Source organism: Acomys minous, assembly GCF_964271855.1.
Source record: "Acomys minous genome assembly, chromosome: 17".
Classification (NCBI taxonomy): domain Eukaryota; kingdom Metazoa; phylum Chordata; class Mammalia; order Rodentia; family Muridae; genus Acomys; species Acomys minous.
Genome location: NC_140500.1, coordinates 56,941,563 through 56,967,683, shown reverse-complemented (window position 1 = coordinate 56,967,683; position 26,121 = coordinate 56,941,563). Strand labels below are relative to the sequence as shown.

At 47.2% G+C, this 26,121-nt stretch overlaps 2 protein-coding genes across 3 annotated transcripts in view; both read right to left on the bottom strand.

The window, feature by feature from the left end:
• GMCL1 (germ cell-less 1, spermatogenesis associated) overlaps positions 1–3,894 on the bottom strand; it is a 40,244-nt gene extending 36,350 nt beyond the window's left edge. The window contains exon 1 of one of the 2 annotated variants that reach the window (XM_084765256.1): positions 3,430–3,894. In XM_084765256.1, the coding sequence (XP_084621382.1) occupies positions 3,430–3,686 (257 nt within the window). In that variant the 5' untranslated portion in view covers positions 3,687–3,894. The remainder of the gene's footprint in view (positions 1–3,429) is intronic. The other variant, XM_084765255.1, reaches the window with a different exon arrangement.
• A 4,984-nt stretch (positions 3,895–8,878) lies between these two features.
• Positions 8,879–26,121, bottom strand: part of ANXA4 (annexin A4) — a 56,553-nt gene continuing 39,310 nt past the window's right edge. Inside the window, exons 6-13 of the mRNA XM_084765260.1 lie at positions 25,613–25,703; positions 23,851–23,930; positions 22,920–22,976; positions 20,331–20,424; positions 16,412–16,507; positions 14,607–14,665; positions 13,134–13,256; positions 8,879–9,063 (exon numbers count right to left, since the gene is read on the bottom strand). Of these exons, the coding sequence (XP_084621386.1) occupies positions 9,004–9,063; positions 13,134–13,256; positions 14,607–14,665; positions 16,412–16,507; positions 20,331–20,424; positions 22,920–22,976; positions 23,851–23,930; positions 25,613–25,703 (660 nt within the window). The 3' untranslated portion in view covers positions 8,879–9,003. The remainder of the gene's footprint in view (positions 9,064–13,133; positions 13,257–14,606; positions 14,666–16,411; positions 16,508–20,330; positions 20,425–22,919; positions 22,977–23,850; positions 23,931–25,612; positions 25,704–26,121) is intronic.

Here is a 26,121-nt window from a genome sequence, read left to right as displayed (position 1 = left end):
CCCCACGCTGTCTTTTGATCTCTGCAGGCACATGCCCGCCCTCAAACATAAATAAATGTAGATATTTATGTAAATAAATTACAAACACAAACAGCCCAACTGGAAGCACTTGACAGGAGGTAGGAAAAGATTCCAGGAGCTAAAGCGGTAGCTCAGATGGCAGAGTGCTTGTCTAACATCTCTGAAGCCCTGGGTTCAATTCCAACACTACTATGCTGAGTTTGAGGCTAGCCCAGAGGCTAACCTGGGATAAGTGAGACTGTTTCAAAAAATGAAAAGATTTAGTTTAACCATAAGGTTAGCAAATGCCTCCCTCTGGCTTTCGGGCTGTGAAGTGTGATCTGTAAGCCTTGTCCATAGCCTGACAGTAGTGACAGACCTTTATAGTCAAAATACATTTACATATACTGTTCACTAGGTTTCCATTTTTAAGGACAGCCTGTGGATGAGAAGCAGAAAATCTGCTGCAGAGCACTGTTAACCTCAGCAGCTTGGATCATGTAAAAGACAGGCAGTAGGTTTTGGTTTTGGTTGAGGTGGGAAAGCACAACAACCTGACGAGGCAATCAGAACCAGCACACAAAATCACAGACCCAAGCACCAAGCACCCTCCTGCGCCGCCAGCCCTGCAGTCAGACACTAAATTCTGACATACAGTCTCTGGTTTTTCTTTTTGGAACAGTGTCTTACAACACAACCTAGGGGGTCCTTGAACCTGCGCCTCCTGTCCCTGCCTCCTGAGTGTTGGGACTATAAGAGTGTGCCACAATGCCTACTATTCCTATACTTTTGTTTGTTTGTTTGTTTTGAAAGATAGTTTCTCCTTATTTTGTCCTTAATAGTTAATTTCCTGTTCTGTTCTTTGTTAGTATGATTTTTATTACTCTTGCTCAGATTATTGTTTCTCTTTTTTTAATGGACGCTATCATATATTCCAACAATTAATTACATTAAATATATATGGTCTACATATTGATCAAAAGGTACAAACCAGGGACGGTAGCACACGCCTTTAATCCCGGCACTCGGGAGGCAGAGGCAGGCGGATCTCTGTGAGTTCGAGGCCAGCCTGGTCTACAAAGCGAATCCAGGACAGCCAGGGCTACACAGAGAAACCCTGTCTCGAAAAACAAAAACCAAAAATGTACAAACGGTCTTCCTGGATTTTTTAAAAAGTGAGACTTAACTATATGCTGTAGCTACCTTAAATATAAAGATACAAACAAGAGCCAGGCAGATTTCTTAGTCAATAAAGTGCTTTTCAAGTACAAAGAGCTGAGTTGAATGCAAAACAAACAAACAAAAAATTCTAACAGTGCAGGTAGAGGGGCAGAAACAGGCAGATCCTTGGACCTTGCTGGTTGCTAGATTAGCCAATCAGAGAGCCTCCAGTTTAGTAAAAATACTCTGTCTTTAAAAAGCTAAGGTGGAGAGCAATACTGAAAGATAGAGTGTTAACCTCTTTTGGCCTTCACATCCAAGTACATCTGTGCATGTGTACATAGGTAAAAAGTAAAAAGATGGCGCTGGGGCTATGGCTCGGTGGTGGAATGCTTCCCTAGAATGGATAAGGCCCTGGAGAAGTCTGAGGGGTGGTTGGTTGATGGGGTGTGGGATATAGGATGGATAGGATTGAAAAGGTACATCAAACAATTATCAAAAGAGAGTGGCTAAGTCACTAAAGCTAAAGAAGTATGTCCATCTTATGACACCAGGGCCAGTTCATCAAAGAGTTCTAGGGCTGGAGCGATGGCTCAGAGGTTAAGAGCACTGTCTGCTCTTCCAAAGGTTCAGAGTTCAATTCCCAGCAACCACGTGGTGGCTCACAACCATCTATAATGAGATCTGGTGCCCTCTTCTGGTGTGCAGGTGTACATACAGGCAGAACACTGAACACAGAAGAAATAAATAAAATAAATCTTTATTTTAAAAAAGTTCTAATACTAAGCGCACAAAAGGCAGGCCCTGTGGGGCTAGAGAGGGGTCTCCGTGCTGAAGAACACATACCGCTCTTACAGAAGACTCAAGCACAATATCCAACACCCATATTAGGGCGCTCACAACACCCCTGTAACTCCAGCTCCAGGGGCTCCAACACCCTCCTCTTCAGTCAGCAGGAATATGCACAAACACATATACAGACATATTACTGCACCTGTGCTCACTCTCAGGTGGGGATACTCTCACAGCACTCCCTAGCCCCCTTCCTCTTCCTCTCCCCAGGGTCTCCATACAGCCCAGATGGCCTTGACCTCACTATGTGGCCCAAGCTGACCTCCAACTTAAGGTCATCTTGTCTCAGCCACCAAAGTGTAGACATTACAGGTTTGCGCTACCTTGCTGGGCTAAATCTGTGGAACTCTTTGAGGTGGCAGTAATATTTCCATCTTACATATGAAAATGAGTATATTAAGTGCAGAATACAGATAGGAATCCGGAACTGGAGTACATCAGGACTTCCGTCTTGTAAATACATTCACACATAAGACCCTAATGAAGGGTTATACTAATCCAGTTTTTACCTATGATATTTACACGTTAGCTCCACCACTGAGCTCCATCTCTAGCACCTATATTTTCGTCAACAAAAATGCAATGCCCGTGTAGCAAAATATTGAGCTGATCATTTCTTAAAATTTCATTGAAAAATTACATCGGTGGATTCTAACAATAATTTAAAAAGGGAAAAAGCAAGCAGATTCCTTACATGAAAATAACATTCTGGTATACACCACATCTACTTCATGGGCAATGTTTTTTTGGTGTTTTTGTTTTTGTTTTTTTCAGCTCTTCCCTCAGAAATCTTAGGCAACATACACAGATCACAGCCCACCTCAACAAACAGATTTTGTTCTTAATTCAGCGGAATGCACGTAACTACCACTCCTCATCATTGGTTCATTAAGCGACAACACAGGGAAGTGTCCATCTCAGGCACTACTACGTTCCTCTCTTTACTGATTGAAGGCTACTGATGCACAGCAAGTTTTCCGGTGGCTACCCACTCAGAAAGCAAAGGCCGACTCCGGAAAGGCTGCGTGCGGAAGCTCTGGCTAGTCCGTTCAAGTCTCAGGTTAAGGCTCTGACACCCAGAAAGCTTCTGTTTTAATGTGCACAGACAGCCCTGGGCTTTTCAGCTCCCGCTTTAACCCAGGTCTGTCTGCAAACGCCAGGCTCCCTAACTGATCCCGGGGTCCATCCTGCACGCGCCAGCTCCCGCACTGATCCCAGGTCTGTCTGCAAACGCACAGCTCCCGCATCGACCCCAGGTCTGCCTAGCACGCGCCCAGCTCCCGCACCGACCCCAGATCTGCCCCGCACGCGCTCAGCTCCAACATCGACCCTCCCCGCGCGGCCACCCCGCACCCTCCGGTCAAGGGCACTAGTGTTGTCAGCCCCCCCGTTCCCCAGGTGCGGGGCGCTCGGTACCTGCGCGGCGTGTTCAGCAGCCGCTGTTGTTCGTCGCCTTCATCCTCGTCTTCGTCTGTCTCGGAGTCCGGGTGGCAGTAACAGAATGATGCGCCGCTGCTGCGCTTGCGCTTGCGCCCTCCCGGACAGTAACAGAAGCCGTGGGCCGCATCCTCGCCCGCGTCCGACCTGCGGGTCGCGCCCCCAGCACCGGGCGTGGGTTCGGGCTGCTCTGTGCGCCCCGCTGGCCGCAGCACCCGGCTGCTCAGAGCGCCCATGGCTCGGGCGCCTAGGGAGCGCCGAGGGGCCGTCCCGCCATGCCCAACGCCTCACCGCCTACTCGGCCGCTGCCTCGCGCGCAGCCCCAACCGTCGCGGCGAACGCAGACACCTCCATCCTCCGCCCCGCCCGCCGCGCCTCAGCCGGCCAGCTCCGTGAGACCTCGCCCCCTCGTTCCCTCAACAAAGCACGCGCCGCAGGGCGCATGCGTACGGCGAGCCTCCGGAAGGGGCGGGGCGGCTGGCCACGAGGGCGGATCCTGCGCAGGACGGTCGCGCATGCGCAGGCTGCGAGCACGCCCCCGCCGGGCTCAGACCCGTTGCGTGTACTTCCGCGATTCCGGCATTAGCCGCGGGGCGTGGGCACTGTGGTTTTGTGTGTGTGTGTGTGTGTGTCTGTGTGTGTGTCTGTGTGTGTCTGTGTGTGTGTGTGTCTGTGTGTGTCTGTGTGTGGTGTGTGTGTGTGTGTGTGTGTGTGTGTGTGTGTACGACGGGTCTGGAGATCCCCGTCGTTGGTTCTTCCCGTGAGGTTCCTCGAGTCCGGAGTCTTATGTAGCCGGTGCGGTCAATGAGAGGACTGACATGTCCTTAAGGCCTTTGCTTCCCTTCGGGCTTTGGAACTGGACTGGCAAGGCTAGATGCCTTTCACCCAGCAGTGTTGATTGGCGTCAGTCTGGAGCCTCAACCAGCCTCCAGTTTCTGGCTCTCTTCTGCTGCCTTTTGATTTGATTATTATTTTAATGTGTCAGGGTAGTGTATTACACACTGATCTTCGAATCATTATATAGGTTGATTTTGAACTTAAGATCTTCTGTGTCCACGTCATGAATGCTGGGATTACAGGCATGTGTCACATCCCCTGCCTGGACACGAAGTGCTGAGGATCTGACCCAGGGCTTGATGAATACTAATCAATCAACTGAGCTACATCCTAAGCCCTCAATTTTTTATATTTTAAGGCTTCACTCTGAAGCCCAGGCTGCCCTGGAACTTCCCCAGTCTTCCTGTGCCCACCTCTGGGTGCCGGGAGGAGCTGAGGCTTGAGCTACCACATCCCGCCTTCTATAGCTTTCAAAGTAAAATGTCGATAATGAAAATGTTTAAAATAGAGCAATACAAATACCTATGGAGAACCGGGCGGGGGTGGCGCACACCTTTAATCCCAGCACTCGGGAGGCAGAGGCAGGTGGATCACTGGGAGTTCGAGGCCAGCCTGGTCTACAAAGTGAGCCCAGGATAGCCAAGGCTACACAGAGAAACCCTGTCTCGAAAAACAAACAAACAAACAAAAGCAAAAAAAAAAACAAACAAAAAACCAAACAACAACAACAAAACAAACACCTGTGGACCCACTACTGACTTGGAATTTTATCATACTTACTTTGATTGATTCTCCTTACCCCTTCAGCTTTATTGTGATATAACGGAGCATGAAAAAAAAAAAAAGAGAGAGAGAGAGAAACCGCCTTGTGCTCTCACCCTCTGTTCCCATCCTCTCTCTCCATGCCTGCTCTGCACATGCCTTCACATGCGTACCCTGTGTCCCACCCCAACCGTTCTTTTCTGCTGCACATGCAGACATGTAATTTAAGTGGAACTGGACCATCCCAAACCTGTGATTCAGAACCTTTCTCCTCTCCTAACACTGTACTTTGGATGAAATCTCTAGTTCTTGTCACCGCTCGTTGTAAGACCCATGATTAGCCTACTCCCTCAACTTTAATGCTCCTTCATGAACACTATGCACCAAAGCTTCATCAAGCAGATCTCAGAAATGGGCTTTCGGGGAAAATCTCAACTTTATGAGCTCTTGCCATCCCGGGATGGCTTGCAATAGTGCACCATTTGCACTCGCTCCTTTTTGGCAGTATATGTACTTTGTAGGCTGAAGGAACCAGCCCCCTTAAGGACCCCCATTAAGGCCAAAGACTGGAAAAATGTAAAAGTCGGCCTAACCAGTCCTCCCTTAAGGATCCCCATTAAAACCAAAGCGTGTAAATTTCTAGAGGGTCCAGCTGGACTCAAAGACCACCAGGTGTGTTTAAGATTTCCACTACCCCTCCCCAACTAAAGAAGTTCCTAAACGCCCCCTGTGACTGCTTCAACCAATCTTTTCCATAGGTCAACTTGCCCCTCCACCCATTATCCAACCACGAAACGCCAAGGCTTGCAGCTTTTCTGCTCAAATGCCAACCAGTCACATACTGTAAAACTCATTTCTTTGTCTAAAACCTATAAAAGGCCCATGCCTCTGCTTCTCTGGGTCTACAACTTAAAAACGCTGGATAGACCCCATCACGATGGCTCAATAAATGCCTATGAGTTTGCATCGACAATGGACTCTGTCCCTTATTGGGGACTCCGGGAATAGACTAGAGATCTCTCTAGAGGTCTCAGTCTTACCTAGGCCACAGAGGACTTGTGCTCAGCTCATCCCCCGAGGAATTCTGAGGGCCCTTAGGCTAGACCAGGCGGGTTAAGTTGAAAGAGGAAGGTGGCTGTAAGGGGACACACCGGTGTGCGCAGAATGCAAGACACGTGCGTGGGTCATCCTAAACATTGTCCAAGAGGCCTTGGTGTGTGGCCAAGTAGCCTACAGCATGGTGAGTTCCAAGGGTTAATTCCTAGAAGGAAAAACAGACATGTTTGTCTTGCCTAAGGAACCTCAGGTGAATGGCTCCCTGATTATGGGGGGGACCCATGGAAATGTTTATAAGAATCTGCCGCAGTCACACAGGACTTAGCTGCCACCCACAGAGCAATGGCAGACAGGCAAGAAGGCACCTAATCCCTTCTGTTCTTCTCCCTGCGGTTACAAACCAACCAAGCAGGGGTGATGGAGAGATGCCGCCCACCGCCTCCCTCCTCAAGCCCGCCTCCCACTGGCGGCAGGCTGGAACTGCCTGTTATGTTGATGACTGAGACAAGTATTTGGGACTTCTGAAAAGCCCAGAGCGAGCAGGAAAACAGTGTGACTTTCTACCCTCCCTCTGAATTTACATCCAAAGACAAGAAAAACTCAGGCCCCTGAGAGCCCTCATCCCCGACACTGACCCAGCCTCTGAACTTCGTTTTTTTAAAAGTTCTGGCTAAGACATCATTTGAAGGTAAGACACCTACTAAAACCCAAAGAACCTCGTAAAGCTTCCAAAAACAGGATGAAATTGGAGCAGAGATTCCACACTCCTGAGTCCTGAGGTGGTAGCACTGATTCCTGAATCTAAGTTAATTGGAATGACCTGTCACATAGGCATTTGTCAGTGGCACCCAGGTGCAGTCCCCATTGCAGAAGGAACAAAAGAGTAAGCGTGCGTTGTATGCGTGTGTGTTCTCTGTACGCTTGTAACGTCTGTCTTTTGTAGCACTGGGAACATCAGGGTGCAGCTCTACCCTACTGAGCTACGTTTCTGGCCTTACGTTTAACATTTAATAGAAAGAATGCTCCACTGAGTTGAGCAGAGTGTTGCTCATTTTCAGAGGAAAAGCTACCATGTTATTTAATATCGTCAGATAGGGTTTGGGGTATTCAAATGTTAGTCATTTATTTGGTTGGGTTGTGTTTGTTTTGTTACTTTATTTTGTAAAGTGAGAGAAGGCTGCCATTCCCTTGCTTGTGTGTGAAGGTCAGAGGGCAACATGTAGGAGTCGGTCTGTGTGTGTGAAGGTCACGGGGCAACATGTAGGAGTCGGTCTCCCTCCACCTTGTGGGTTCTGGGAATTGAACTCAGGTTGTCAGCCTTGGCACCAAGGATTTTACCCCACCATGCCATGGCAATGTCAGCTTGTGAGTGTGCATTTGTACGTGTGTGTGTCCATGTGGAAACCAGAAGTTGACACCAGTGTCTCACTCTCTAAATCCTCCTCTTCCTCCCAGCATCATGGACACAGGGTCTCCCACTGAACCGGAAGCGCACCGACTCAGCGGCACTGGCTGGCCAGGGAGGCCCTGGGGTCTGTTCACCCCCACAGCCCAGCTCTGGAGTCCCAGGCATGCATTCGCCGCCATGCCTGGCTTTCACATTGGTATCAGGGACCTGAACACTCCTCCTTGTGTTTGTACAACAAGATACTACTCACGGGGCCATCTCCCCAGCCCCTGTTTGTTTTTGTTTTTGTTTTTGTTTTTGTTTTTAAGACAAGGACTCATAGGCCCAGTCTGGCTTCACAGTGGCTGTGCAGCCAGGGAGAGCCTGGAGCTCTGATCCTGCCGCCTCCATCTCCTCAATGTAAACACTTGTCTTATAGAAGCAGAATAGCTATGGTTAATGGGTTGTGGTTTTTTTTTTAATGTTATAATTATTATATTGTAATTCAAGTAGAAACTTAGTATCACAATTCCTTCAAAAATAGTTCCTTCCTTGGTTCAGGCCAAAAAAAAAAAAAAAAAAAAAAATCTCTGGTATGGAAAAGTCAGACAAGGAACATACATCCCTTTAAAATCACCATTTTTAATTAAAAATTTCTCATGTGGTATACAAACCAAACTTCATGATTACATGCAAGCACAGTTTCCGAATAGGATCAAAATGGTGCAGTGAGAATCATTATTTTTAGCAGGAGAAAACTCCCCTTTGGCCAGCCACACAAGCCACGAGTAACAAACCACCTCAGCTGAGCCTCACTCTCGCCCACCGCTTTTGAGCAAGGTTAGGACCAGAACCCTAAGACTGTGGAAATGTTTAGCACGAGTCATAAGCAGACACGCTGGATCTGCTTAGCCACACCTGGACTTGATCTTGTTTGATGAGCTGGTGACTTTGCTATGTCTCATGGGGAGACCAGGGCAGGAGGAGGTGGAGCTTGCCCCACCAAACTCAGCAACTATCAGCTAACAAGATGGGCAAAGCCAAAAAGGGAGGGGAGGCGCTCGTGAAAACTTTGCATCTGTGTAAAATAGGAAACCGGATGGATATTCTTGGGAAGAGATGCTGACAGTCCCACGTGAAGAAATGACTGGCTACCCAGGGAAGAAAACCGCTTCTGTCCTGTAAAATTCTTACTGAAAAGAAAATCCAAAAGGCTTTGAGTGCCTTCAATCTCTGCAAAACACAGGTGAGAAAATACTCTGCTAAAGACATGGGGGCACATTTTAATTTCTAATTCTAAATCTCCATTTAGGTCTTAAAAGCTTTGAAAGTACAAGTTTAAGGCATCAAGATGACTAATTATAGACGATAATAACGCAGTCTGGATCCCAGGAGGCAACTGGAGGCGTTTTAATTGGAAATAAGCATTTGAGATAATGCTAATAGTAGTGTAGAAAAATGAAGTTAAAAAATAAATCAGTGTTAAGAAGCCTTCTGTCCTGTGTCTGGTTTTAATCATCTCCTCCACAGAGAATGAGCAGAACCTTCCTGTAGTCTCCAGAAGTGTCGCCCTGGGAGAAAGGAGAGCACAGTTACCGGCAGGCTAAGATGCCCTCAGATGAGGCACACAGTTCATCATCACCTAAGATTATTTTGCAGGCTTGGCTGGATTTTTTTCAGGTCCTCAAAAAAAAATTTTTTTTTATTACCAAAGTAATACTTTGGGCTGGAGAGATGGCTTAGCCACTGAGAGCATTTTGTGCTCTCACAGGAAAGCTGAATTTTGTTACTGGGTTTTCCAATTGTCTTTAACTACAGCTCCAGGGTATCTGATGGCCTCTTCTAGTCTCCTTGGGCACTGTACACATGAGGCATATATATATATTCATAAACACACACACATTAGAAATTCACAAAAATTTACCTGCCTCTGCCTCCCAGTGCTAGGATTAAAGGTGTGTGCCACCATGCCTGGCTACATAGTCTTTTTAAAAAAGTAATACTTAATTCTGTGTAAAATAAATACTTAAGAGCATAGGAATCACGCATAATCCCATGGCCTATGGATCACTGTTGTTAACATTTTGACATGTTCCTTTCCTCTCAGTCTTACCCGAGTGATGAGATTTGTAGTACCGTATTCGTCTGTGTCCTCATTTTTCACTTGGTGGTACCCTTGGTCATCCCTGTGCTAGGCAACTGTAGGCAAGTGCCCTACCAATGAACCATACACCTAGTCTCTGTATCCTGTTTCTGTTTTTATTACAGTATTATTTAATGATTACAGGACATTTTCCTCCCCATTGTCAGATGTTTATGTGGTCTCTGATACTTCATTATAGGAAACTTTGCTAATAAAGCACCTAGCTTTTATGAATTTTCCTCATAATTTGCTTTGAATACATTGTCATAAAATGAAAATTACTAATGCTGTAAAAAAACACACACACAATGCTGTAAAAACTAATTACTAGATTAAAATTGTGTATTTTTCTAACGCTTTTGATACGGATCACAAAACAGCCTTCTAGAGAGGTCCTATAATTTCTACATGGAAATTCTTATGGCCTAATAAACACATTGTTTTCCTTATTTACTTACTTATTTATTTATATTTCTGGCACTGGGGATTGAGCCAAGGGCCTTGTGTAGACACTAAGCAAGAAACACCCTACGCTCAATAAATCAGTTTGGGTTACTTCTCAGAGGGCACTAAAACAGAGGGTGCCTCTGACTTTAAGAGCTCAAAATTTAATGTCCGTCAAAATGAATAGTAATGTATTATTAATTTGTCTCACTGATCCACGAAACAATAACATGTATTAAAGCCACTTGACTGGCATAGTATTTTTGTCATCATCTTTTGCGGCTGTCCCAGTTAGGAGCTGCTGTGATAAAGACCATGACCAAAACAACTTGGGGAGGAAAGAGCCTATTTGATCCCAGTCCATTGAGTGAAACCAAAGCAGAAACTCACAGTAAGAACCTGGGGGCAGGAAGTGAAGGCGAGACCATGGAGGAACGCTGCTTACTGCTTTGCCCGCCCTGGGGTGCTCAGCCTGCGTTCTTATACACCCCAGGACCACTTGCCTAGGGGGTGACACTGCCCACAGTGAACTGGGCCCTCCCGTGTCAATCATCAGTGAAGAAAACGCCTCACAGGCTTGCCTGACTGCAGGCGAACCTGACAGGGCCACATTCTCAGCTGAGGTTTCCTAGCCTCAGCTGCCTCTGGCTTTTACGTCAGCAAAAAACTAGCCAACACCGGCAGGAGTTTGTGACAATTGAATCTCTCCCTTTCTACCTCACCTCCCGGGGTGTGTGTGTGTGTGTGTGTGTGTGTGTGTGTGTGTGTGTGTGTGTGTGTGTGTGTGTGCTGAACTCACCAATGGGGCACGAGTGAGCCCCAGGGACCCCCTTGTCTCTACCTTTACCAAAACTGGGGTAACAGGTGTTTGTGGTGGCTCCTTTTATGTGGGTGCTGGGGTACCAAACTCAGGTCCTCATGCTTATATGACAAGCCTTTTGCCCACTAAGCCCCACCCCCAAGCCCTCTGTCCCCATGCCCGAATTCTTTCTTCTTTTAACAGCAACTCTCAAATGGGTGGTGCACTCCCTACTTTTCAGGACATTTTAATTCACAGGTCAAATATTAATGAGATGTTTGTTGTGTGGGCAACCCAAGCCTCTTGGAAATTAGTCTCAGCTTCGCGTTTATGAGATTCTTCAGGCTTCTTAAAGAAGCAAAGGGCCAGTTAATGAGGGGTTGTGAGAGGTGAGTCAGTGTTCACCTCACCCACGCCATCTTAGAACTCCCGGCTGTCTGGTGCCAAGTAAAGAGCAGTAAGCAGGTGGGGGAGGGGATGCTTTCTCCACTTCCCGCAGACCCTTCTGGCCCCGCAAAGGATTCTGGGTTCAGCTGTATCTGCCATCATTACCAGGCAGATGTTGAAGCCGTGCTCTTAAAAGTATTCATTAAGAAGCCGGACATGGTCGCACACACCTTTAATCCCAGCACTCGGGAGGCAGAGGCAGGCGGATCGCTGTGAGTTCGAGGCCAGCCTGGTCTACAAAGTGAGTCCAAGACAGTCAGGGCTACAAAGAGAAACCCTGTCTCTAAAAACAAAAACAAAAACAAAAGCAAAACAAAACAAAAAAATATTCATTAAGGATTGAGTATGTAGTTCAGTGGTACAGAGCTTGCTTAGCATGCCTGAAGCCCTGAGTCCAATGCTCAGCACCAAAAAAAAAAAAAAAAATTATACACACACACACACACACACACACACACACACACACATTAATTAAAATTTAGTTACTCTAATTACTGTTTGCAAGGCTCTAAGGAAGAAGAAGTTGACACCCTGGGGAAATTGGAACTGTCCATGTCATAGGTCACAGAACTCAGTGCTGCACAAGAGGCTGCTCACAGAACAAGTGAGCAGCAACTGTGAGGGCCTGGCCCATCCTTACAAGGAGCCTCTTAGGAAATGTAGCTTGTGTGAGAAACGTCTAAGTTATAGGAATTTATGGTGGGTTATTTAGTGAGAAATGTCTCTCACGAGCTCATGTGTTTGAAAACTAGGTCCCCAGTTGGTGACACTGTTTGAGAGGATAAGGACGTTTTAGGAAGTGAAGCCTTGCTGGAGGAAGTACGTAATTAAGGGTGGGGCTTGGAGGTTGTATAGCCCCGCCCCACTTACAGTTCGAGCTGTTTCCTGTGCCTGCAACTTTGGCCTTCTGCAATGCCTCCCCTCCCCTGGAACTAGAAGCCAAAATAAACTCTTTCTTCCTTAAGTTGCTTTTGGAGTGACGTTTACACAGCAGCAGAAAGCGAATGAGAAGACACAGCTTATGTCCGGTCCCATTTCTCAACGACCCTAAAGTCTGTAATATCAAATACTGGAATAGATTAACTATGTGAAGTTACTGTTAACACACATTTTTTCCTTTTTTTTTTTTTTTTTTTTTTTGAGATAGGGTTTCTCTGTGTTAGCCTTGGCTGTCCTGGAGTCGCTTTGTAGACTAGGCTGGCCTCAAACTCACAGCTATCCATCTGTCTCTGCCTCCTGAGTGCTGGGATTAAAGGCGTACTCCACCAGGCCCGGCCTTATTTTTAATTTTCTGTGTTTGGGTATTTTGCCTGCCTGTACGGCTGTGCACTACCTGCATGCAGTACCTATGGACGCCAGAAGAGGGAGTCGGATCCCTAGAACTGAGTTACAGATGGTTGTGAGCTGTCGTGTGGGTGCTGAGAATGGAACTGAGGTCCCTTGGAAGAGCAGTCAGTTCTCTTGGCTGCTTATCCCTAAACTCCAGGCCCTGGTATTGATTCAAACCAACCTTTGGGTAGAAGGATATTCGAGACTGAGGCCGGGGTGATGCTTCCTCTCCACACGCCCTAACTAACCGCAGTACTGAATCACTGCCTACAAGATTTCATCCTTATTTGGGCCAACGTGAAATTACTACTGTATTTAGAAGGTAAACACTTCTGGCTTATACACCACAAGAAAGGGGGGTACCCTAGGAATTCCTGAAGCGGAGGGCCATCTTTGTTGAGAATGACAGATAACCAAGGAGAAGAAAACCAGGGTGCTGCATGCCAAGGCTGAGCCCTGTCTTCGCTGTGGTGTCCTACCTTGATGAAAGAGTACAGGGACTTCCCATAGAGCCTCTTGAAGTTTGCCCGGATGTCCAGCATGTCAATCTCTGCTCGAGAAACCATCACCCGGATGAGGGTGCTGTCATCAGTGCCTAGGCCCTGGGGAAGGGAGCACAATCCTGTATCAGGTGATGCTCTTCTCTGCCGGCAAGGCAAGACGAGACAGTAGTGCGTCCTCTACAGCATCCTCTGCTGTATGACCTGGGAGGCCTGAGGGACATCCTCGTGCCTTAACGTGGGATGCAAAGCTGGACAGTCCACCCTTCCAACACGCTGTGCGTTGACCAGAAGACACTGTTCTACCTTTCCAGAGACAGGCTCTGTGCTGTGTTCGTCTGCAGTTCCCACCCCCCCACCCCCGCCCCCCACGGGTAAAAATTCCCTCAAGGATCTGCTTAAACACAGCAACCTGTCCTTCCTTCCTTCCTTCCTTCCTGTCTTTCTTTCTTCCCTCCCTCCCTTCTTTCTTTCTTTTCTTTTCTTTGCTTCCTTTTTCTTTCTTTTTTGTTTTGCTTTGTTTTTGTTTTTGAGACAGGGTTTCTCTTGTAGTCCTGGCTGTCCTGAAACTTGCTCTGTAGACCAGGCTGGCCTCAAAAACTCACAGAGATGCCCCAGTCTCTCCCTCCCAAGTGCTAGGGTTAAAGGTGTGTGCCACCACTGCCCAACTTTCTTTCTTTTCTTAATAAGACAAGACCCTGCTGTATACAGGCCATGACGGCCTCAAACTAGGCCATCTTTTTTCAGTCTCTAGAGTACTAGAATTTCAGGTACATGCCAGAATACATGGCACCAGTTTATATATATATGTGTGTGTGTGTATATATATGTATATACACATACATATATGTATTTTCAAATCTTCCCTGAAGAATATTGAAAAACTACTCTGTCTTTTGTATTGCTATAAATTGGGATGCTGAAATGATGTCTTCCATTCCATCTTATTGGGCTACATGAGAACTTGTTTCAGAACAACAACAACAACAACAACAACAACAACAGCAACAGCCACAGCCAAGCACTTAGATTGCTGGTTTCCTGTCCCCCTTGGGGTCCCTGGCAGGGCTGCCTGCACAGGGTCCAACACAGCCCTGAGAACCTGGCTCCAAAGCTAGAGTTTGCCCCTCAGGGGACCCTCCCTCCACGATCAGTGTAAACACGTCGTGCACTCTCCTTATGCTTCAGTTTGCCTACTTGTAAAACAGGACAGTTTGGGGCCCTTCCTGGGCTGTGGGGGTGACACTGATCCATACACGGAAAGCCCTTTGGGGCAGGATCCAGGCATCACACGTGCATAGGAAACAGCACTCCGTGTTCACAGCAGCAGTTTTCAGGGGGGGCTATAACATGGGGTTGGGTTGAATATTCCAGGGTGGGATTTGGCAGACGTAAGAAAGTGAAAAAACACTGTGCCACAGTCGTTCCAATGACAGAAGCAAAGCTGCTTACCTTCATGGATTTATAAAGCCGCTCAGCAAAGTATGCAGGTTTGTTCCTCATGCATTTCACTGTGGAGAAAATGAGCAAAGAAAGAGAAGTGAGACCAGGCGCGCCCGTGCGCAGTACCTCACCACCCATTCTCAGGCCGAGTGTCTCTTCTCTTAATAAATTATCTCTATTTCCAAAAATAAGAAAAAGATTAATACAAAAGAATCCAAGAACAAAGAAAGTGGCAGTTACTTTTTTGTTTCTACAAAGTCCCAAGAAATATTTCCTCATTGCTCTGCTCAGCCCCCTGAAGCCAGGTAGCACTTTCTGACATGGTCTGTGCTCTAGAGCCTCTGTCACATACACAGGATCCTCAGAGTACTGCGTTCCTGGAGATGTCAGTCCTGAAGGCCATCAATGCAAGGGTGGCTTGCAGTCCCAAAGATACTGTTACAGTATGTGCCATATAAGGCAGCCATTAGGGGGCTGGAGAGATGGCTCGGGGTTAAGAGTACTTGCTATTCTTGCCGAGGACTTGGGGTTCAACTCCCAGCACTGACATGATTGTTCACAACTGTCTATAACTCCAGTTCCAAAGAATCTGACACCCTCTTCTGACTCTTAGGGCATAAGGAATGCATATGGTACACAGACATGCATGCAGGCAAAACACCCATACACATAAAAAAAATTTAAAATCTGAATGAATCAGTTATCAGATCCAGTCACCCATCGACTTGCCAGATACAGTTAGCATGGCATTAATTTTCTCTCATAATGAGATAAAAAGATGGCAAAGACAAACAAAAAACAATATAATCCCCCTGGCACAATATCAGTCAGGTTGTACAAAATAGTTCCTTTTTTCTTTGTTTTTTTTTTTTTTAAAGATTTATTTGTTTATTATTATGTATACAGTGGTCTGTGGCGTGTTCACCTGCAGGTCAGAAGAGGGCATCAGATCACATTACATAGATGGTTGTGAGCCACCATGTGGTTGCTGGGAATTGAACTCAGGACTGTTGGAAGAGCACCCAGTGCTCTTCACCTCTGAGCCATCTCTCCAGCCCTTCTTTGCTTTTTTTTAAGTCATGTTCTCACATAGGCCAGGCTGGCCTTGAACTCACTGAGGTGAAGGTGATCTTGAACTTCTGATCCTGAGGGCTGCCTCCACCTCCCAAGTGCTGGGATTACAGATGTCCAACACACCTAGCTTTGTGAACATTTCTTGTTTAAAGTTATAGAGCAGCCAGGTGGGGTGGCTCCTGTCTATGATCCTAGCACTCAGGAAACCAAGATAAGAAAATTGTCACAAGTTCAAGGCCAGCCTTGGCTACTGAATACGACTATCTAGGAAAAAAAAAATCTGGGGCTAGAGAGATGGCTCAGATGGCCACGAGTTTTGTTCCCAGTACCCATGTGGCACCTCACAACCATCTGTAACTCCTGTTTCAGGAGGATGTCCAGCATCCTCTTCTGGTGCACAGACACACATGCAGGCACTTATAGACATAAAATTATTTTAAGAAAACAAAATAAAAGGCAGCAATTATGGAACATTGATTGGATGTGGTGGCACATGGCTGTATCAGGGACCTGGGAACTGAGGCGAGAGGATCACATTGATCCAGAAGCTCCAGACCAGCTTAGCCAACTTACTGAGAATCCGATTTGTTTGTTTGTTTGTTTGTTTTTAATTCTAGAATGTACTCTCAGTGGTTGAAACAACATTAATTTCAGAAAAGCACAATTCTGTACCTCTGTGACAACATCTGGGTACTAAGGAGCAACGTCAACAGAATCAGCTCTGTTGCTCACCCGCTTACCTATAGCCAGCAGGGCGTCTTCAAAGCTTCCAGATGTTTCAGACTTAATGCTCTGTTCAATGTCCTTCTGTGTGATCCGTTTGTATTCATCAAACACTACAATTAATAACAAAAGAGTGTGATTTAGAGACTGGGCTGGCGTGATGGCTCACCTGCTAACGGCACTTGCCCGATGACCAGAGCCGACCCCTGAAACCCACATGGTGGAAGAGGAGAAATGTCGATGCGAAGTTGTCCTCTGTTCTTCACATGTGATCAGTGGCATTTGCATGCCCACACACATGTACACACACCCACACACACACACCCACACATGCATTCACGTATTGGATGTAAATACGTTTTTTGTTTTGATCTCAAGCGTGGAATGTGAAACAGACTTGTAAGAGGGTATGTGATGTTTGTTCACAAGAAACAGAGTTGTGAGAGGTCAGGTAGAATTTGTCTGCTAGAAGAGGAACTTCCTCTTGCAGGGACATGGTCTTTGCCAGCTGATAAACATCCTGGTACAGACTCCGAGAGGAGCTATATATGGGCTCAAACCCAGAGGCTTGGCTTTTGTGGGTTTGTTGTTGTTGTTTGGTTTGGGTTTTCAAGACTGGGTTTCTTGCCAGGCGTGGTGGCAACATGCCTTTAATCCCAGCACTCCAGAGGCAGAGGCAGCTGGATCACTGTGAGTTCAAGGCCAGCCTGGTCTACAAAGGAGTCCAGGATAACTAAGGCTACACAGAGAAACCCTGTCTTGAAAGACAAAACAAAACAAACAAGCAAACAAAAAAAAGCCAGGGTTTCTCTGTGTAGTCCTGGCTGTCCTGGACTCACTTTGTAGACCAGGCTGGCCTCGAACTCACAGTGATCCGCCTGCCTCTGCCTCCCGAGTGCTGGGATTAAAGGTGTGCGCCACTGTGCCTGGCTCTGACTTTTGCTTTTTTCATCACTTCACATCACTTGGCTGTTCATCACTTTGAGATGCTCCTAGGGAGAAACACTTCCGAGAACAACACTTCAAGGTTCTGGGTTCTGGCTGCTGCAGTTGCAGCCACCTTTGCTGAATTTCTTTCTTTCTTTCTTTTTTTTTTCTTTGCTGAATTTCTGGTTTGCTGTTTAATGGCTCTGCTGGAGTCCTGATGACAAAGAGTGGAATTTGCCCAAAGTAAAAAGGCCTACTTCTCCTGTTCCCATTAGCCTCTCTCTCCTATCTAAGGTAGGTGGGTTGGAAAACATAGGCACTAAAGAAGCCTACACACACACACACACACACACACACACACACACACACACACATGCATGCTAAACAAACAAATAAATGTAATAAAAATTTAAATATTAGAAACTAAAATTTATGGAGAAAAATGAATACAAGCTTATATAACTTACTTATTTATTTATTTGGCATATTTCAAGAGGAAACCAATTAGCACTGTGGGTAAGGGCCCAGGCAGGCTGTGGCCTGGTGGACTCGGCCCATCCAAGAGGAAGAATACTAAGATCCTTGGAGAACATCAGATACCCTCTTCCCCTGGTGAGGACCTTGGTCCTCCATGCCGAGTGGGAGAGTCTTTGGGGACACTTGCTTTCTTTCTTTTAAGCAGAGGGGTCTGGTGGCTCACACCTGTAATCCCAGGACTTGGCTGATGGAGGCTGGCCCAGTCTTCAGGTAGACTCTGAGGTCTAGGCCAGCCTGGACAACATGAGACCCTACCATTCTGAAATGTCAGCCTTGGAAGTCACCTATGTACTCTTCATCCATTTGGCTCACTAAGACAAGACCAAGTCTGCTTCCTCAAAGCTGAGTCACCCCTGCTAACAGCTGGCTGCCTCTTTTAATATATTTTTCACATAACTAATTGTGTTTTGCTTTTTGCCAAGGGCTTTTGAATGTGATGAATATATATTTTTTCACTCTTTTTCTAGAGATGTCTTAGGACAGCTATCTCTTTTGTTTATGTCCTTAGTGGCCTTTGCTAACATACTGTCATACTGGCAGGAAGTGAGAAGGGAGTGGTACACACCTTTAATTCCAGCACTTGGGAGGCAGAGATAGGTGGATCTCTGAGTTCCAGGCCAGCCTGGTCTACAGAGTGAATTTCAGGACAGCCAGGGCTTCACAGAGAAGCACTGTTTCAAAAGACCAAAATAACTGTCTTTTGGTAACTTAGGAACATGTAATTTTTAACCGCCCAAAATACAGAAATGCTTGAAATTGAAAATTCTTAGTAAATGCTTCCCAGGACCTGCAGTTCTGGTAAGTCACCACAAGGGGGAGCTCACATGGTAACCAGGCAAAGGGATCCTATAAAAGAAAGCAGCAAGTCCCAAGTCTCCTGGTGGAGGCCTATGATTTATTAACAGTAATAATTGCTTATTATTATTTTCTTTTTGCCACCGAGGAGCACCTAGAATAACTACAGCTTGTAAATGTGTCAAACTTTGCAGTTATGATGTGTTTTCAATTTGGCAAACCCATTCTCCTCCAATTCCCCACCAGCTTTGTAACTCCATGGCTATGACAGGGGTGCCCATGAAAGTCTAAAAAGCTCATCAACAAGACAAACTGCCCCACTGAGTCCTCACTGCTGTTCATAAGAAGACACAGCCTGGAAACAAATATTCTACAATGGGTTAGGGTTCTTTCTCCCCAAAGAAGTGAGAAACACAATGCAAAGTTTAGAAATTACCAGAAGCAAATTAGGAACAACACACAAAGGGGATAAAAAGTGAAATTACCCATGACTCATCTCTCTCACTATAACCCTTCAAGAAATCTATCCGTGAAGTTAAACAGAAATAACTATCAACCAACACTTGTTTCAGTGGCTCCTTGGGTAATGAAGGTAACTTTCCTGTGTAAGTAATGGGGAGTGAACATCTTGGGGCCAGCTAAAAAGGGACAGACTGCGAAGGCTGGTTTCCTGGAACAAGGAATGCTACATTATTACAGACACATTGTATTTCTGTCAATTACTCAAATTAATCTTAAAAAATTGGGTTTCATTCATATAATTTGATTCCCACATTTACAGCGGTAAAAATATCTAACAATTTAGTTTATTTTCTGCATCATGATGGGGGAAAAGTCGTCTTTTTTGTTTTTTTGTTTTGTTTTATTTTGTTTTTTTGAGACAAGGTTTCCTCTATGTGTATCCCTGAAGTCACTTTGTAGACCAGGCTGACCTCGAACTCACAGGGATCCGCCCACCTCTGCCTCCTGAGTGCTGGGATTAAAGGTGTGCGCCACCATGAAAATATTCTTTCTTTTTTTTTTTTTTTAAGGTTCTCAAGGGCTGGAGAGATGGTTCAGTGGTTAAGAACGCTTGCTGCTCTCCCAGAGGACCTGGGTTTAGATCCCTTCCCAGCACCCACATGGTGGCTCACAACTGTCTCTAACTCCAGCTCCAGGCGATCTGACACTCTCTCCTGGCCTCCAAGGACACCGGACATACCCACGGCCCACAGACACACATTCAATCAAAACATTCGTACGCATAAAATGAAACGATCTTTTACAAATGTAAGGTTATCAGCTGGGCGCAGTGGTGCATGCCTGTAATCCCAGAATTTGAGGAGGCAGAGGTAGGCGGGTCTCTGTGAGTGCGAGGCCAGCCTGGTCTACAAAGTGAGTCCAGGACAGCCAAGGCTACACAGAGAAACCCTGTCTCAAAACAAAACAAAAAACAAAAACAAAACAAGCCGGGCATGGTGACGCACACCTTTAATCCCAGCACTCAGGAGGCAGAGGCAGGCGGATCGCTGTGAGTTCGAGGCCAGCCTGGTCTACAAAGTGAGTCCAGGACAGCCAAGGATACACAGAGAGACCCTGTCTCGAAAAACAAAAACAAACAAACAAACAAAACCAAAGCGTAAAGTTATCAACCAGTCTATCGGAGCTGACTGAGGCAGTAGTGAGGCAGCTACCCACCGTGCAGCAGATGGTTCCGATTCCGGGAGCAGAGGATGCTGAGGAACTTCACCTCGTCCGTCCCCCATTTCTTCTCTCCAGCCTCATACAGTTCCTGATGACACACAGAGCATGAGTTTAAACACCAAAAAGGCTGTGAGCACCTGAGCAAATAGTCCTAAGACTTCTAGGAGGCGAGCTTGCTTGGCCTTATTCTGTTAGTTGGAAAGGCAAAGGTGTTATGTGTACACACACACACACTCACACACTCACACACACACACACTCACTCACACGTTCACACATACCCTTTGTCCTTCATTACTTCAACTGCACAGTGGCGTGAAAGCAACATACAGTCAGTAGAAACCAGGCTTCAAAGTTTGCATCTTGATCCTTCCTTGAGCCAGCCTATATACAGCTTGGGACTTCCTCAGACTGTGGGAACCAGTCAGCGAGCCACACTCACAAAGGCAACCAGCCAACAGGCTGGAGTGGACTTTGCTGCTAAGCATCCCACTGCAAATGTCTTTTCAGCTGACCTTAGGTTGGGATACAACACCACTGAAAGCCCCTTTCTGTCTCTCCATCTCTACGATGTGCATGTACATGTGTGCGTGCATGTATGTATGTGCACATGTGTGTTGATACTGTTATGCAGAAGACCCTGACGAATTCCCCACTGTGTTAATAAAGGAAAGCAGAGGCGACCCTGATGTCTGGCTACAGTCTAAGCAGTCGTGCAGCCCCAAGGACTCTGCGAAGCCTGAGGCGTCCACACTCCACACACACACTCCCTTGTTTCTCACGCGAGCGACAGCTCCTTTTCTGCACGCTCCACAGTGGCTCACTCCCTGCCATGGGGTGGAACCACTTCCCTGCTGGGTGGGTGCTGGTTAACAACAGAGGGCTCAGCACAAATCCCAGTTCTTCCATGAGCTGGTTAGGGTTTTTTGTTTGTTTGTTGTTGGTGTTTTGTTTTGTTTTGTTTTTGTTTTTTTGTCAATGAGACACAAGCTAGCCAGACAGGGTTTCTCTGTGTAGCAGCTCTCCCTGTCCTGGACTCTCTTCGTGGACTAGGTTGGCCTCAAACTCTCAGAGATCTGCCTGCCTCTGCCTCTTGAATGCTGGGATTAAAGGCATGCACCACCACGCCTGCCTTGGGCATTTTCTTTAACAATTGATGCCCGAAAGCCCAGAACACTGTGGGCAGTGCCACCCTTGGGCTGGTGGTCCTGCACGTTAAAAGAAAGCAGGTTGGGGGCAAGCCCACGCGCCGTGTTTCTCCGCGGCCTCTGCTTCAGACGCTGCCTCTGTTGCAGGGTCCTGAACTGCCTTCCTTTCTGTAAACGGAAATAAACCACCTTTCTCTCCCCAACTTGCTTTTGGTCATGGGGTTTATCACAGCAACAGAAACTGTCATGGCTAGTGTTATGTCAACTTGACACAAGCTAGAGTCAGCTGACAGGAGGGAGCCTCGGGTGAGAACCTGCCTGTAAAGCATTGTCTTAATTAATGACCAGTGAGGGAGGGCCCCAATCCATTGTGGGTGGTGCCACTCCTGGGTTGGTGTCCTGGGTTCTATAAGAAGGCAGCCTGGGCAAGCCGTGAGGAGCAAGCCAGGAAGCAGCACCCCTCCATGGCCTCTGCATCAGCTCCTGCCTCCAGGCTCCTGCCCTATATGAGCTCCCGTCTTCACTTCCTTCAGATGACGAACAGTGATAATTCCTCCCCAACTTGAGTTTTGATCATGGAATTTCATTGCAGCAATAGAAACCCCAAAACATAAGAAAGAAACAGAACCACGGCACTCCATTATTTGGTCTGAGCGCAAGCAAGGAGCTTTCTTCTGAGGCTCAGTTTTCTTACCTGTAAAATGGGAGTCAAAGTCGTAAGGTTGTTGTAAGGATTCAATGGTATCTATGCCTAAGAAAAGCTATGCGAGGGTGCTCGGCCTTACTAAAGGCCCACTGTTTATAAGTTACTATCACTAAAACTACCTGGCCACAGTGTCAGGACAGCCAGCAGTGTGCTGGACGCCAGGACAGCAGCTATCTTTTGAGAGGCACATGGGGTCTACAGGTTCTGCCTCCTGTTGTCTTTAGGGCAGTATGAGGAGAAGAGGTAGCTCCTTCCTTCTGTGTCACTCAGAAGCCCCCTGAAATGGCTGAGGACTTAGCTCAGGCACTGAGCACTTACTTACACAGCATAAGCCAAGCCCTGGGTTACACACACACACACACACACACACACACACACACACACACACACACACACACACACAGAGAGAGAGAGAGAGAGAGAGAGAGAGAGAGAGAGAGAGAGAGAGAGAGAGAGAGACTTGGTGCTTACCTAGGATCCTTGTGTGGCCCCAGCATAAGGAGGCGACCTGGAATCCAGGAATGTAGAAACAGTGCCCAGAGCCACCCAGAGTCACCCCAAATCCCAAGCACCCCTGAGAGAAACCTGTTCACCAAAGACTGTCTATGGGAGTCTTTTTTGTAACACACCTCAGCCGACTAACACACCCTGAAACAGGAGAGGCTGCCGCCAACCAAGTGAGGCCTGCCTTTGAGGAGGAAGTGCGAAATGGAAGCCACAGTCCACTAACCTGGGCGTCCTGCTTCACAAGAGCGTCATCCAGGTAGTTCCCTTCATCCCTGCCTCCCTGCGGGCGAAACAGACAAGAGTTAGCAATTACCCGTGGACATGCCAGGGGCTTAAGACAGAGGCCTGGAAACCCAAGGCGCTGAGACAAGATGCCACAAAAGCTGGGGCTTCAGGTTAGGGTTGTTAGGACCATTGTCCTCTGTCACCAGGGCTTAGACCTATGTCCTGGAGATGTCCCCACAGAGTGTGGGCCCCTCTGGGGCTCCTGATGTGGCAAAAGTGCAGCAGCATCTTTCTACCCCAGCCCCACCCACATTCCCACCACTACATTGGACCTGAGGTGGAACTTGGGGGAGCTGATGCAATGCCAACCCCAAATTCATCAACTCCAGCATGGAGGGCCATGGGAACCCCTTAGAGGGACACTAAAGAGTGAGAGACAGGCATTGATTCCCAGTGTGATAAGCTGTTCTTCAAAAAGAAATTTTTAAAAAAGTGTGTGTGTGTGTGTGTGTGTGTGTGTGTGTGTGTGTGTGTGTGTCTGTCTGTCTGTCTGTCTGTCTGTCTGTCTGTCTGGAGTGAGCCATCCAATGAGGGTGCTCGGTGTTTAACTCTCAACCTCTCCAGGCCTGCCACAGCATAAACGTCTAAAACACAGGAAGTGTCTATCAGTATCTTTGTAATCTAATGCACTTAGTAATGGAAGTAGCAGACACTTGGGACACGGGAGCAGTGAATTAAAGTAAAGTAAAGCAATGGTTGGGCATCCATCACTAGCCAGGGTCTCTGGAGAAGAAATAAGTCACGGGAACAGAGTGACCCCTGGGGAATACCCATGTTTAGGAGGCTGACAGGATAAAAGGGATGGAGGGTGCACGTGTCAATCAACTCAGCGGCTCCTGTTAGAAGCCGGGACGGAGGAGGCCACACACCGCTGACAGGGACACCAGTACTCGCTGGAACATGAAGGAAGTGTCTGAGCAGATGTCTTCTTCAAGGCTCCTTCCGTATTCTGCCAAGAAATTGGAAACGGGGATGTCAGAACAGAGACCCGACCAGGGCTGTCACGCTCCAGCAAGCAAGCGCTGCCCCTCCGCGAGCCAGTCTGCTCGCTGGAGTAGCTCAGCCCAAGACGCTGTCATGTAAGGTTCTCACAGTCTGAGGCGCCAGTCCCCTGAGGATCTCCAGGCAGGTAATGGTTGCTGGAGGAAGGGGAGGCAACACCTTCGGTGTTGTAAGCAGTGGTAGGGTACCCCAGCTCTGTAGGTAGCCCCTCAGCCATGCTCCTGTAAACAATGCTAATGAAGCTCGTTGACTCGTAAAAACAACAACAGAACTAGACTCTGGTGAAAATGACCCAGATGCTCTATCTGTGATAGTCAGAAGGAGCGGTGGCTGTCTCTTCAGATGCTGGCCAGGCAGGAGTCCTCCTTGGTCTCCTGTCTGAGATTCTGCTCTGCATGTGTCTCAACGGAAGCTGTCCAAGGCTAGCAGCGTCACAGGACAGAAGTCCCCAGAGAGGATCTAACACATCTCCCTGAGGAGTGACACCTTCTACAGCTGCCAGAAGCCTCTGCGGGGCAGACGCCAGGGTTAGGAGGGTAACTGCAGATCCTGGGTTTGGTCTGTGTGGAAGGCATGGAGGGTCTTGTGCTCACAGACAAGCCCCAGGGGAACCAGGAGGGTTAAACGCACGGGATTCTTCCCTCAAGGGAAGGGCCGCACAGCCTGTTATCTTCCTGGAAGGCCGGGAGCAGAGCCGGTTAACAGCCTGGTGACCTTTGTGCTATTTGTTTGGCTGAGACCACAAGGGATCCTCCCCAGACCCTTATCATGAGCTCACCAACCTACAGAACTTATCTTTATGAGAGATGTCACATGTAATCAATCTATAGAACACATCTTTATGGAAGGTGTCACATGTACTTTACAAAGAGTTTCGATGTAGTCATATCTTTTTATTTATTTATTTATTGTATATGAGTGCTTTATCTGCAGAAGAGGGCATCAGATCACATTACAGATGGTTGTGAGCCACCATGTGGTTGCTGGGAATTGAACTCGGGACCTCTGGAAGAGCAGGCGGCGCTCTTAACCTCTGAGCCATCTCTCCAGCCCCATATAGTCATATCTTAAGTTGCATCATACACACAGGACTGAGTTAATTATCACCAGGAAAATGTTCACCAAATTGTGCTGCGCTTAAAAATATATTACTCAGGGTCAAAGTTAGACCCAACACCGGCTACTTAGCCGTGTTGAACCAAATGACCTGCTTGCCTCCTCCGGATCACTATTCTGTTGGCCGAGGAGGTTGCAGAGACCCTCACAGGGCTGAGGTCAGGTCAGGGGTCTACCTCCAGACTCCCAAGGTTTATGTTCAGCCTCTGAACACCGAGCTAGGGCCCCTACTGTGTGACTGATTTCTCCTCAGGAGTCATACCCAGAGAACACTAGTGCTGGGGAATAGCTCTGTGTTAGAGCCTAGAACACTGGCCTAGCTTGTGAGAGGCTCTGGGTTCCATTCCTAGCATCCTAGCACACAACACATATAGCATATACTATGGGTAAATAAGTATTAAAAAAAAAAAAAGGAAGAAAACTCCACTGTACTCTAATAGCTGAGAAATAGTCACTAGACCTTGTTTCCAGGTCATAGGCAGCCCGTGCCAGGACCTGGAGGATGCCACTTACGTTGCTGGTATGTCTGGTTGATTCGACGGATCTCCTCCGGGGTACGAGAGGCCAGGATCTCAATCAGGCAGCCCTCATCCGTGCCAGCTCCCTAAGTGTGAGGCCAGAGATGAGGATGGTATGAGCCCGTGGGTCAAAATAATGTGCAATTTTTATGCGCCCGCTAAACAAATAAAATACAATTCAATCTACAAATTAAAAATCGAGTTCCGCATTCAGAAGGAATACAGGCATGGAGCTACAGAGTGTAATGCTGGCCCTTTGGGGGGTCCAGAAGTGGCGCCTGTTAACTTGTAACTGGCCTGCCAAGCCTGGTGTGTTCACCACAATCATTGTTAATAACAACACACACTTGTGGAGCCCGGGTGCCATCTGGTGCTTGTTGTAACAGGTTAGTAGTTTGTGCCCTCTGTGGTCCTGCTCTTTCCTTGACCTCTGCTCTCTTTCTTTGAAGGTCAGAATGTTCTGGCAAAGATGTTGTTACTTCTCTGTGTCCCCCAGAGCCTAGC